We start from the raw sequence: 13,928 nt of genomic DNA on the forward strand, positions 1-13,928 counted from the left end.
TTTCGGTGTATGAATTGACCCCTCCCGTTTTCTGTGTCCTGATTAAGCATATCAAAGATGTTCGTCCGTAACTCAGTTGCAGACAACCACATTCTCATACCCAGAACTCGGATTTCAGCTTTTGAGATTTGATTTCTTACCTCTAATCCAGTTCATCAAGCGAAATCAGGCTTGCACATCTGTTACCAGATTCTCCTGTTTTTCTATGAAAGGCCCTTGGATGTCATTATAAATACGTCACACAATCCTCTACTACCCTGCATGTGTTAACCCTCTACAAGAAAACCCTTCAGCGATCTAATCTGTCACTGAAAGAGCAATGAAGGTATGAGCCTATCTTTATTACCTCTCCCTGTAGAAGGTTCCATGAGGGAGCTAGCCAGGTTTATATTTCAAGGCACTAGAGACCTTCTTCCCTCTTTGTCTGTCTAATATGGGACAACACTATTTTCCATTTGCAGCTGGCCTTCACTTTCTCAGGCCTCTGTAAAGACCTTTAACACTCCCCGAGCTCTTACCCCCACAATCAGTCTTGACAACTCAGTCGAGTTGCTTCAGTTCACAGCCCTTAATCCTCACTGCAGACTAAAACTCATCTCATGTCCACAAACACCTGCATTTCCCTGTTTCTACAGTTCCAACTGTTGAGACTCTATGTAGAGAGAATTGTGAGAATAAGCAATGCTATGTTCCTGCCCATATCTAAGGTCCCTTTCCTGGGAGCCGGTCTTGGCTCCAGCGTCTCTGTCCCTGGCCTCTCAGCTCGAGGTAATGGAAGATGATCTCATAGATGCACTTTAGCCTCTTGATGTTAGCAACTGAATCCCCTCTACACACAAAATGCATTTGTGGTAATGAATGTCCAGATTCTCATTGGCACACCCAAGAGTAGTTAAACTGAAATTGCCGCTAAAACAACACTGTGGAATCTGTTGCTTTAATGGATGTAATCTTCCAGCCTTACTGTGTCTTAACAAGCAGTCTTATATATAGATATATTTATCTTGCCCAGAAGGAGTACACTTGTGGAATTTAACATTTGCTCCTTTCTCCAAACAGATTAAAGGTTATGGAGCTGAATGATTCTGTGTCCCGTTTGAAAGGTCCAGGCTATCCCCTCAATTTAGATTGGTTCCTAAAAAATCCTCCAGACTGAATCCTGACAAATGGATAACTAAATTAATTTCCACTCCTCTTCTCTCTTGCACTATTTGGTACATTACAGCCACCATTAGCCTTAAAAGCTTCAACAGCCAAATACAGTGACAGTAGCATAAAGCCTGAGCTGTAAGGGGAAAAAAGCAGCAGCAGCAGCCGACAGTCTTCCATCTCTTTACTTCCAGTCAAACGCAATAACTGAAACCCATTCCCCAGATCAGAGTTTCATCACAAGAAAACCACACAAATGCAATAAAAAAATTTCTAAACTCCAAAGGTCATAGTTGATTTCTGATTTCTCTGAAAGGTAGTGTGCCAGTGTTATCTTTTATCTTGCATAACCAGGATAATCGAATTATTCCCCTTGTTAGAGAGGCAGAATGTTATTCTGTTTTGAGTCACCGGACTTTCTCAGGATGTGTTACAGCTTCATCCTGCACACGTTTGACAGGGAGAAACTGCAGTACTTTGCCCATCCCAAATCATAGAGCTCATGGGGAGAAGTGGGAGAGCCATCTCTGCGGTGTCTCCCTTGTGTAGAGCAGGTCTTCCACATGAAGACATCCCTATAGGGATGGCCTAAGCCAGGAAGAAATTGTTCCACAGTATCTGAAAGGAATATTCAACGTCAGCTTGCCATATCAGCAATCAATGATCAAGCTGTTGATAAAGAATCTTTTTCCAAATTGCAACCAGAATCAGGAGCCATGTGAGATTTCTTGGGGTCTCGCTTACTGTTACTGTTCTGACCACATCTGTCTGCTTTGACCACTGGCATTGGCAGCCTCCCTCTCCTGTAAAGTTTTCCATGTGGTTTCATTCCTGAAGATACATGTTACCCTATGGAAGAACAGACTGCATAATTGCCCCCCTGAAAACCTCTGCTTTTAAAAAACAACAACAACAACAAAACAGACCATTAGCCTTAACTCCAAGAGCCAGTCCTTCTTGCATACTGTCCACAGGGGTAGAAGAGAAACCATGGTCATACAAGGCAGGAGGGGCGGAGGGTGCGTTGATTTTGTTTGTTTCATTTTTTACTTTATTTGTAGTGAGTTGTCTGTGTTTTATGTGGTAGGTGACTGTGTTTGAGGCTAAATCTAATCCTTTCTTGTCTCCCAGTTGGATCAAGCTTTTTCCTGTCATCATTTTAGGAAAATATTTGTATGTGTCCCTCCTTGGTTAATCTGGATGCTGAAGTGTTACAGCTTGATTGTGTCCCAAATTAGATGCTTGAAGAGGTCTTTCCTGGACAGTGCTTCACACCCTTAGCAGTTTAAATATACAGTTCAGGTTGGGAGAAGTTTAACCTCTAGGTCTTGCTTTACATACAGCTGTCATAAATTAAAAAGAAAAAGTAAAGTCACCTTCAGAAGAAGAAAGGGACAGCCATAGGGCCAAATTCTGGAGCACATTTTAAAATTCTCCTGTAAGAATGAAGTAGCTCATATCTAAATCAATGTATCTCTTTTTAAAAGTACCTATCCAACTAAACATGTTGTTTTCTTAGAGAAAGGAAAGGTTTTGCTTGTTGGTATCTAAGCACTCAAAAACAGATACCCCTTGGAGAAGATGATTTGTACTCCCAGGTCCATGTTATGATTTTGCCTTTCGTAGTCTGATATCCTAAGCGTTTTCCCTGTGTAATGTGAATTAGACCACATACAGAAGTGGATATAGCCTTTATCTGTCAGTGATCTTTACAAAAGATGCCAGAGAGGGGACATGCAACAACATAGCCCGTGCTTTCAGTTTTTTAGGTACAAAGACTGATTGTGTTGCATGACCATTTAAATTACCATCGAGAGCTTTGTCCCCCAGGGTCTTACCTTAATGATGTCTATTCTCTGCAGCTAATATTTGCATGGTACAAGGATGTAAGCCGTCTGCTTAGAAACATGCACCCGGCAAATGCTGAGCATTCATAATATGTAGAGCACTCTGCTGGTGCCTGTGGAGACAAAAGGCTCTTAAAGCCCTTAAAATGTGGTGGAAAGAATCAGCTGAGACGCTTGGGAATTCATAGCAGGCCCTGTGCTGCTGAGGTGCACAGAAGGCAGAAGGTGCCACAGAAGATGGGGAGAAGTAGGACAGGAAAAATCGACTTTGATCTGTGCCACCAAAGAGTGGGCAGAATGTGGACAGCATTTTGGAAATTAAACATGAAGAGTTCAGTGTTACTTTCAGCATCCACCTTCAATGTGTGCGTACTTTGTGTGTATTTATGTTCCAGGCACAGATTCAAGTACTGTTGCTAGGAAATACATATCTTTCATCCTAGAATATTTACTAAATTGCCTTTTTTTAAGAGTTGGCATCGACTCCTTTAAGACTGGTTTTCATTTATCATTTATTGAATATTTTATCAAGCATTGCTTTATGGTAGTATGCCTAATGACAAAATATTATTCAGAGACTTAATACTGATGAGTCACCTGTTATGCAACGAACCACCTTTTCAAGTTTTTGCCTCTATACAAAAGTACATCTCCATTTCTATTCCGTCCCGCATGTCTGCCTTTTTATTTTGTTGGTGATTTTAACCCTGTTACAGATCTCATCATTGCCGCTCAGTTTTGATCCCTATTGGTTTAGGAGGGAATGGGAGAAATTAGAATACTACAGTGAAGATGGCCATCTGATTCCACTTTAAAAAAATGGAATGAGAGGAAATTTTTCAGATGTATCCAAGATGTTTTCTGTAATTTGATGTTCCTTATTTATCTTGTAAAGATTTTTATTTGTTGTTATTGTAAAGTCAGATACAGAGAGGAGGAGAGAGAGAGAGGAAGATCTTCTGTCTGATGATTCATTCCGCAGTGGCCACAAAGGCCAGAGCTTAGCCAATCTGAAGCCAGGAGCCCAGGACCTACTCCGGGTCTCCCATATGGATGCAGGGTCCCAAGGTCCTGGGACATCCTTTACTGCTTTCCCAGGCCACAAGCAGGGAGCTGGATGGGAAGTGGGACTGCTGGGATTAGAACCAGTGCCCATATGGGATCCTGGTGCGTGCAAAGTGAGGACTCTATAGCCACTAGGCTACCATGCTGGGCCCTATGATCCTTATTCTCAAAGTATTCCTGGAGACAAAGACATGCTTTTGTAGTGAAAATCCATCAACAACACAAACAAATTGTATCAGGAGAACAGGTCTCTTGGGATTAGAAAGTAATACTTGGAACTTTCTTGCTAGTGGAAAATAAAGGACTGGGCAAGAAGGAACCAGCCGTCACATACAATACAAGATGAAGATGAGCTCGGCTTGCAGAGTCCCTCCCCACCCCATCATCACACCCTCAGCTTTCCCCTGTGCCTTTCCCCCTCTGAACCTTCTTCCATCCAGCATCCACACTCAGGCTGATACCGGAATTGTTTTCCTTGTTAAAGGAAACCACTGTACAGATTCCTGTTATTTTGCAGAACATCTGGTTTGCAAATGAAAAGCTCTCAGTGGCACAGCAGCATGAGTGAACAATTCTGAAGAAGCTTTTAACAAAACTTGAAATTGCTTAACAATAACAACACTCACTCCACCACCACCAGTTCCCCTCCCCCCAAAAAAAGCAGCTCCCTTCCCTTCTATGGCACTCAGTGTCTTCACTCAGAGCAGAGATGACATTAAAAAGAAGAGAGCTTTATAATGCTTCTCCTATTTGGACCTTTTAGCTTTCATTTCGTTCCTATCCACTTCTCCCATCCCCAAGAAATGAGAGTTTAATTAAAGCATCACATAGATGGAAAGAAAATTAACCAGCAAAACAGTAGAAAATAAATTTCACAGTTTAATTTTCCAGCGCTTATTGTTGCTTTCAATAGATTCCAGATAAGTTGAAAAAAAAAGAAAGAAAAAACCCTCATATTTAATATATATTGGTCAGCACAATGTAACTATGAAAGCAGAATTGTCGGGAATTCCTTGCCTGCCCTAGTGTCTGGTTTAAAGCACTCCCATAACACAAACCGAAGGGGAATTCAATTAAGAAAACCCATTGGTTCCTTATTGACTTTAGTTAAGAAAATAAACTGGGTGAAAGTATATTAAAATATATCTGGACTGCTTAGCATGCCTTCATTTAAGCTTATGACAATCAAAATGGGGAAAAATCAGACTCTTTACAATTAAGCTCTGCTTCTGAGTAGATTGGTTCTCTGGGCTGTTGCACTGTGCATTTTTGAACGTGCACCCTGCCCACACACAGCCCCCCATGCCTCCATGCACTATGTTTCTGCGTTGTGAAGCAGGGGCACCACAGATCAATTGGGGAAGAAAAAAGTATCTAAGGTTATGAATTTAATTTTGTTCTAGGATTTTCATTTTCATTTATGGCACCCGTTGTGTTTGAGACCACGGACTAATTTGTGGATTAGCTTTAAACCCCCAGTCTGTCACACTCCATGAACAATTCTAAGTTGGAGGGAATCCATATGAAAGGATTAGAATGTGCCACAGTGGAGCTTACACATGACTGTTTCAACTAAATATTGCCCAGCTGCCTCTCATGCGGTGATTTTTTTTTTTTTTGCTACTTCGTTAAATGGCTAGTGTCTCTAATTTCACACATTGCCAGAGCTTTCTCATTTTGTGTATAACTTCTGCAACATAAAATACATGCAATATTTCATTTATTTATGACAAAGTCCCAGAAACTATTTGTAGAAATGGGAGACCAACAAGAGAAGTCAGTATTTAGTGATAAGTATATCTTTCAAATACCAGCGCAGGGCATTTCTTTGGATATCTTGTTTTGTATAACACAGGTAGAAAGTAACTAAGCCCATATTTGCTTCCTGGGTTCATATGACCACAGGGTTTTTTGGCTGTTGGCCACATACAATAATTGTGCTATAAAAATTTGTCCTCATTGTAATTAAAAATCAAGACAATAGCTCAGTAGACCTTCAGTTTTATAACCCAATACCACCATTAAGTCTAATTCAACTTTCTTTCTGTGATGTATTTTTTCTTACAGGCCTAACTCAACGATGACTTTTTAAAGAATCTGATCATATGAGATTTTAAAAAAAACTTTGTTAGGTAATTGGTCACTCTCATTTTTCAAGCCAACGACAGCATTTATAACTTACAGAGGAAATTTACTGTGTGCTTAGACATTCAGAATGTCATCAAACAATAGTTATCCCACAAGCTGATTCACAGGGATGGCTTGCACATTTCCCGAAGCTTTGGATGAAGATACCCTAATATATCCCACTTCACAGAGATGCACTCACTTCCGAGCTAGGGTGCCTGGTTTCTGCATGAAGTCATAATGCAATTATGAAGGAGAATTAGAGACTGTCTTAGCGCTCTCCTGTGGAGAGCACCGAGTCATTTCTAAAGAATTCTCTCTTAATTCTTTGCTTGTACTAGCCTCTGTTCAGGTTGCATAGCAGATGCTCTTACAGAAATAGAGTCAGCAGCTCCCCAGATAGGCCTCGGTGACAGACCAAAAGCTGTAGCCAGCCTGCAGACCCACTGTATTCGCACACTCCATTGCTGATCGTGGTTTTGCCATTGCCAGCTACAGTAACCGTGTTGTTTGACTTGAACATGTGTTTGCTTTTAGCTGTTTCAAAATATGTTTGTTCCTTCGCCACCATCCTTTTTCCCCTACTTTCCAGTGCAATTGATGGATTTCCCTTCCTCAGACGGGGAAGCAGGATGCACTAGGACCTTTGCTTCGTTTGTTTTCTAGAACCCACCAATGAACTGACGCTTGGCTTCACTTGATTTAATGTCATCATGAAGCTGACATAATGTTTGTGATGTAGGAAGACAGTAAATTGGGGTCATTGATTAATGCACATATTCTACTTTTGAAGGCTCTAATTCTTAGGTTTCACTCCACTCCCTACCCCTGCTCCTCTTTCATTTTATACAAATTATCTGGGGAAAATAAAGCCTATTTGAAGTGCCACTACAAAAATAATGAACCTAAGTGCTTACTGCTTTCTTTTTACTTTTGGTAAGGAGCCAGTGCCTGTCCATAAGATGTATTGACATGCATATAAGTGTTTCTGTAAAAAAGTATATTTGATTTTGCCCCCTCAAATTTAAAGTACCTCAAACTCATGCTGAACTTGGATGATTCAACCAAAGAGACTTGTCACCTGTGTCAGAAAACTCTGATGTAGAGTGTTATTTCAACTGTACAATTTTCTATATTGTTTTCACTGCTGTTCTGTGCACTCAGACTTGACTTGTAAGTATTGTTTTCTTATACGGTGTATTTTACGTTTTTCTTTCCTTCATCTATTCTTTAGAAATTCCAGTTCTCAGTTATATTAAGCTGCACTGCCTCTCAGGCTTCTGATTAGTTCTGGCTCCTTAAAAGTTCTCTATTTTTGGTGGTATAGGGTCCTGAGAATAGCATGCAAACTGGAGGGGAACGCCGGTGTGAATTCATGTGCCGTATTTATAAATCAGAAGCACAGGCTCACTCAACAACAAAAAATAGAGCTACATTTGATGTCCCAGTGCATTTAAACATTGCCTGTGTCAAGACCAAAAGAGTCTTTTGAAGATTCTGCAACTCAAGAAAAGAATAACCAGTTAAATATTAGCATTATGAGAAAGGACAGAGAGCTACACCCATTGTAACCCAAAACCCCACTTCAGCTTTTGAATAGAGCGTCATCATTTCTTTTTGGCCTGAAGGGGGTAGTGAAAGGAAGCGTGCTTGAGAGCTGAGAAGCTGAAAAGCAAAGCATGACCAGATGGGTTGATGCTAGAAGCTGGCAAGATGAGAGGTGTTCAGATGACTCAGGAAAAAGAATGTCATCATGCATTTTGTTGGCTATTTATCGCACTTCTCCTCTAGCCAAAAATAAAGGCAAAATTCCTCGAGCACCTTGGGAAAAAGTCGTGTGAAGAGAAGCCAGCACTGCAGTCCTGGTGTAGAAACCTAGTAGAAGAAGGCAAAAATTTCAACTGCATTGGAACTAGAAGACAGAAACCACACTTTTTTCTCCACAGCAATGAAACACAGAAGAAAAAACTTCTACCTCCTAATCCAGGCGTGAAGACAGGGCCTGCGGCGGCTCACAACAGTGAACATGCTGGATTAGGAGCACAAGGAAGCCTGGAGACTTGGGTTTTTGGAGGGTTGGGGAGATTTCATGTGATCGGAGGTAGCCTTTCATAGTTACGTAGACTTGGAGTGTTTTGATGAAAGGCTTCTGTTCTTGTAACATGTAGTAAGAGCTGCAGAGTGAAGAATGAATTCATATGTGTGCATGTGTAAGTACAAAATCTCGCCTGTGAAAAACCTGAAACATGTTCATGGCCTACCAAGTTCAATGATCTTTCCAGGTAACCTCTGCTGCATTGAATACAGTGGACAAAAACCTTGAACCTGTGTATTCTTCTACAGGCAACTGAGCATAAGTGATCAAAGCACCCTCATCGTGCAGGAGATGCACTGTTGCCTAATTGGCAGTCCAGAAGTCCCAGTGCCTGGGTGGGTTGGGTTACAACAAAGGCAATGTTTGAATGTCTGAATCCATTGTTTAACCAGCTTCCGACTGAGCTGCTGTGTCCCAGGCCTGAGCCTTGATGCGTTAGGAGCTGCCTACTAGCACTGAGTTTGCACTGGTGTTTCTCATCACTTTGCATGTTCCCCTGACTATTGACTAGCAAATATATGTGTCCTGGCAAGACCCCGCAAACCAAAGAATTTACTGTTTTCCTCACTGGCTCGCAGCTTGGAGCTCCAGGCATGTCTTAAAAACAGTGCAACTCACTTCAAATGCTTTTTGCTTTTCATTTATTATTGCTTGTCACGCGGTGTTCTTTGAAAGCTTGCTCATATATTATCTGTTCCATTTTTTTTCCATTTTCCCTTTTTTTGCATGCCGTTCCTCCTGTTTCTTCCCTTCCTCCAATCCTCTGTTCCCGTCTGTAGACACAACGGCGACGACAGAACCAGCAGTTCACGGTTGGTATCACATTACTGTTTATCTACTTTCTCAGCGCTGCTGAGAGGCAAGGCAAGCCTGGGAAAAAGAGAAATGTAGTCTTCAAGGGAAATCGTGTTCAAAGTAGACTGATCTCAAACATATACTGTAATTGTTTAAGGCTTGAAAGGATGTCGAGTCTTGTCATTTCTGTTGTGAGTTCAGTAGCCAACGGCTGCAATTTGAGACAAGACGTTCTCCTTGCTGGCTGGCTGGCTAGAAAGTTCCAGTTGCACATAGTTAGCCTTACTCACAAAACTCCCCCAAACCTGGAAAACCACGGAAGTCAAGAAAACCGGTAGCTGCATGAAAGGCATGGCTTTAACTGCTGACCCAGTTGCTCACTTCTTCTGTAGGCTACTGTCCAGGGTAAATTTTAAAGAGGAGTCGCTTATGTCACTTAGTAGTTAGGATGAAGGGTAGTTCAGAAAGGAGGAGACCTGCTTCAACGCATGAGTGATGATAAGAAGAGTCATTGCTGGGCTGGTAGAGACCTTTCCTTCTCTTGGTTAGGTTGATCCTCACCACCCATCACCCATTGCCTGATTCCTCTTAATCTCTGTGTGTTCATATAAACTTATACTCACACTTGACAGAAATGTTTTCAAAACATGAAAGGCACATAGCTCAATTTTAACATTAACTGAGACTTTAAAGAAGTCATTGGTATGGTGTCAGGTAGGCAAAATCATAAAAAGTTGGGTTCAATGTGATTTAAAAAAAGCACTAAGTGAGGCAAATTCAGTAGGGGATACCAGGAAATATGCTTTTCTATTCTTCATCTCATCAGTGATTTAAAGAATTGGGATAAATCTATTAACTTTTCTATCTTCCCAATCAGAAAACGAGAATCATGTTTCAACTCCGTATTACTTTATTGCCAAGCTCAAATTTAACACTGGCAACATTGTGCTTAGAGAAAGATATGTTGGTTTGAAAATGGGCTGGATTTTAATAATTGAATCCAAGGGAATCATTTGGTAAAGGGCCCACTTCAATCACTTTGCATGTGTTGTACAGCGTAGAAGTCTATCATTTAAATGACGAGGTGATCAGCCAACCTTGTAGTGCTAATTCAGCTTCTAGAGAAACACCTAGCAGAGACTGACTTCCTTAGAGAGACCTACATTTAATAATTTATCGTTTGGAAATAACTAAGCAAAACTTTCCCTCCATGAACTACCCCTAAAGATTAGCCTCTGAAACCTGGCACATCATCCCTGTGTGGGGACTTGGCAGTAAGGAGTTCTGAGAAAGCAAAGCAAGCATGGTGGACAGAGCAGTAAGCAACTCTCTGCCCGTCTCACTCCTGTCTCACTGCTCTGTCACTGGCACAATCGGAAAAGGTCATAAAATAAGACAAAGAGGCCAGGTACGCTGACAATCATGAGAAATCAATTAGATATAAAACATTCACTTTCAAAGGTAATACCCCGTAGTGTTTCCAACATCCCAAGTATTGCACTCCATTAAGCTTAGATATTTGTAAGTTTCATCATTAATTGAGCACCTCCTGACTTGTATCGATTATTCTCAGAGCTTTAAGGCTATTTTAATGTAGTTCAAAAGATTTTTTTTTTTGTTCCATTCTTCTTAAGATATTTCCAGGTCTGAGCTTCCCATAATTAACTACAGGGTCACATGTAACCTTAAGAGTCCTGAGTTCTATGAGATCTTTGAAGAAACATTGATTATTTATCATTTCTCTTGCAAAGCTGCAGAATTCTATTTTCTAGGTCCCTTCAATAAAATCTATGGGTTGATGTGGTCCTAGTGATGATAGATCTGAGAATTGGATGGAATATTCAAAGTTTTAGATTTGTCCCCTGAACTGAAACATGTGGAATTAACAGAGGTTCTGATCCTATTTGGGCAAGTAGAAGAGGGGGGGTCCTATCTTTACTCTGGAGAGAAAGAAGAGGTCCTGGAATTGAACTTGACAGTATTCCTATGGCTGGAAATAAAGATCTTCGTGTACCATGAGGTGCAGCCATTGTCTTACTAGTTTGGTTAAGTAGAATGTTACTGGCAGGCATGAGAAATATACCTGGAAGAAAGAAATCTGAAGGAAAAAATAGTAATATTTAGTAAAAATAGTAATATATATATATATGCACATGGATATAGATATATATCATTTTAAATTGGACTTTTTAATAACAGAAGAATAAATAAATTATAGGTATTCTAGGCCAATCCCTGTAGAATGCATTTGTAAATATATTTTCCAACTTGTCAAAACCCTCATAGCATCTTGACAAAGGTCTCCAACCGCTGTTTTGAGTAGCACATTCTCTGCCTTGCAGCAAAAAGCTTTAATGAAAACCAAGGTAATATCTAAAATTTTCACTTCAGGGAGGGAAAAATCTTCCAGGTCAGATGTTAGGGTAGAAAGATAATAGAACATGGTGGAAATTACAAAACACGTGACCAGATTTCCAAATAGTTGAAGATACAAAACTAGTTTTATGCTAAAATTGTAGCTGAAACTCCCAGCTTTCTCAGTATAGCAACCATTTGACTTAGATTCATTTAACAATAGTCTTAAGATGTCCATTGTAGAGATCTGAACTCCAAAAAAGTGTTAAGTCGTTTAGTAACTTCACAACTTAAATGACAAGACTTAGAAGTCAGCCAGCCGTGGCTTTCATACTGCTCTTTAAAGTTTTTATACTGTATTTCTTTCCAGATTTCTCTTTCCGTAAAAAAGAAAAGGAAAAAAAAATACTCTTTTAAATAAAGCTTTCCCTTTGAAGACTCATTAAAATATTTTATTCAAGCTTGTGTTGCTAGAGTATGTATGAAGTTTATACCAGTTGTTGATGTATGTTGACCATTTGTTCTTACCAGTATCTGATTGGAATAAGCATGTATTGGAAGATTAGAAGTGCATGGGCATGATTAAAAAGCAAATGGATTTTCTCCAAAAAGAAAACCGAACAACAAGTAGCCGCAATGTGTTTAAGGATCTAATTGGTAGTAAAGATAAATGTGAGCATAAGAATGGGATTTTTTTCTTTTTTTAGACAAAGGCTGACAAAAGGGATCTTCTTTGAATAAGGATCTTGAGCATTTGTGTTTTTGGAGCTCATCCTTAAGGCCTGGACAGGAAGAATCCTGTGTTATGTGTGCATGTTGAGCAATGCAAAAAGAAAAAAAAAAACATTCTGCCAAATCCTAATATCACATGGTTTGAAATTGATGGCAGAAATGCATGAGTGACTTAACGCACGAATGGTGTAGTTGTAATTTTAATTATTGGTGTGTGTGTATGTGTGTGTGTGTGATGGTTTTTGTTTGTTCAAATGTACACGCTTTTCTGTAAGTGTCTTGTGCCTTGTTCTTCTGCCCTGTGTGTCCCTTCTCCCTCCCCCACGCTCCTCCCCCACGCGAGGGGGTCGGGTGACAGCATGCCCATGGTCTGGAATAGTGCTTGTGCTTTTGCTGCACTGCAGTTAGCTGGCTTCATTGGGTTCAAGGTCTCTCTCTCAGTCTCTCTCTCAGTCTCTCCTCTCCTTGCTTCTATTCCCCTTCTCTCTTCCTTTTTTTCCCTCTTCTGTCCTCTTATTAAGTCTACCTGACCTCTTGCTTCTCCTATCTGAGACTGATGAGCTCCTGAATTTACATATCACAAATGAATTGTTAAATATTTCCTAATTCAGTGTGTCACTGTGGTAACACTCAAACTGGGAACCCCCTCGAAGACTAAGATTTCATTTTCAGTTTTGGTTCCAAAATAGTTTGGCCAGTGCTAGATCCATGCATACACCTTACACAGTTGCCCTTCAGTAACTACCCCATTCATATCTCTGTCCCTGTTTTATAAAATAGCGCAAACCGTGATGGAGTTCTAAAAGCACATGAAATTGTATCTGACTCTCTATTCAATTTGTGGGGAAATTCTCTAGCCCATTTTAAAAGAAAATCATAGCCAGCAGTGCGCATTATTACAACCGCTATGTCCACCCTCTGTGTATGTACCTCTATGTACATCTCTCTGTATGAGTACATAACAGTGGCATTCAAAGGCTGTCATTCAGTCAAGGGACTCTGCAGACATTGTATGTTCTACACAAGAACAGAGCTAAAGAGATTTACGAATGGCTGCAGGACCTGAAGATTGTGTTTCAGCCTTGATATGCAGTATGGAAACAATGTGCTACTGTTAAACGGCGTGAACCAAATTTCTGCTAATGGGAAGAAGGGAAAAACTCTCCACAAAAGCTGACAAAGCAGGAAGAACAGGATGACTGAGCTTTTAGATTAAAACTACCGGGGGCGTCTGCACTGTTATGGCTGGTGATGGAAGTAACTGTTTCCATAATATGGCCAAGTGATCAGATGTTTGCTGCTTAGGTAAGAGAGAGACCATCGCCTACTTTGTTTTTCATAATGGGAATGTTACTAGGGCCAACAGGGTAAATTTCCGATTCACAGAGATTTGATTTGACCAAGTATTTTTTGGTTTTTTTCTGAAAATGTCTGAAACAGATGATGCACTGAAATGAAATGAACCCATGAGTGTTTACATTTTATGACTCTGTATTCACTTAAATAACTCTGGAATTTCTTATCGTTTTCTAAGTTTTTTAAGGTTGTTTTCTAATTTTTTTTAATCTGGTTTAACACTGTTGCTTGATACCACTTTTAGAAGCTAGCAATTACTACTGAAATGGAGGAATTGCAGCTTCGGAGACGCTACTTGAGAAGGTCTAGGGTGTGTGCACAGGTCTCTGCAGAAGAGGCAGCCATCATGCGTGTGTTAAATTACTATGTTTGCACCTTAGAACTTTATTGATTGCACCAAGAAATCC

General features: G+C 40.3%; 1 protein-coding gene across 7 annotated transcripts in view; it reads left to right on the forward strand.

Annotated features, from left to right (window-relative positions):
* The window catches only part of CADM1 (cell adhesion molecule 1), a 358,979-nt gene that overhangs the window by 325,404 nt on the left and 19,647 nt on the right, over nt 1-13,928 (forward strand). For 5 of the 7 annotated variants that reach the window (XM_004585098.3, XM_004585094.3, XM_004585096.3 and 2 more), the window contains one exon: nt 9,063-9,095. The exons of the other annotated variants lie outside the window; for them this stretch is intronic. In XM_004585098.3, the coding sequence (XP_004585155.1) occupies nt 9,063-9,095 (33 nt within the window). The remainder of the gene's footprint in view (nt 1-9,062; nt 9,096-13,928) is intronic. 7 annotated transcript variants of the gene reach the window in all.

This window comes from Ochotona princeps, chromosome 4, assembly GCF_030435755.1.
Source record: "Ochotona princeps isolate mOchPri1 chromosome 4, mOchPri1.hap1, whole genome shotgun sequence".
Taxonomy (NCBI): Eukaryota; Metazoa; Chordata; class Mammalia; order Lagomorpha; family Ochotonidae; genus Ochotona; species Ochotona princeps.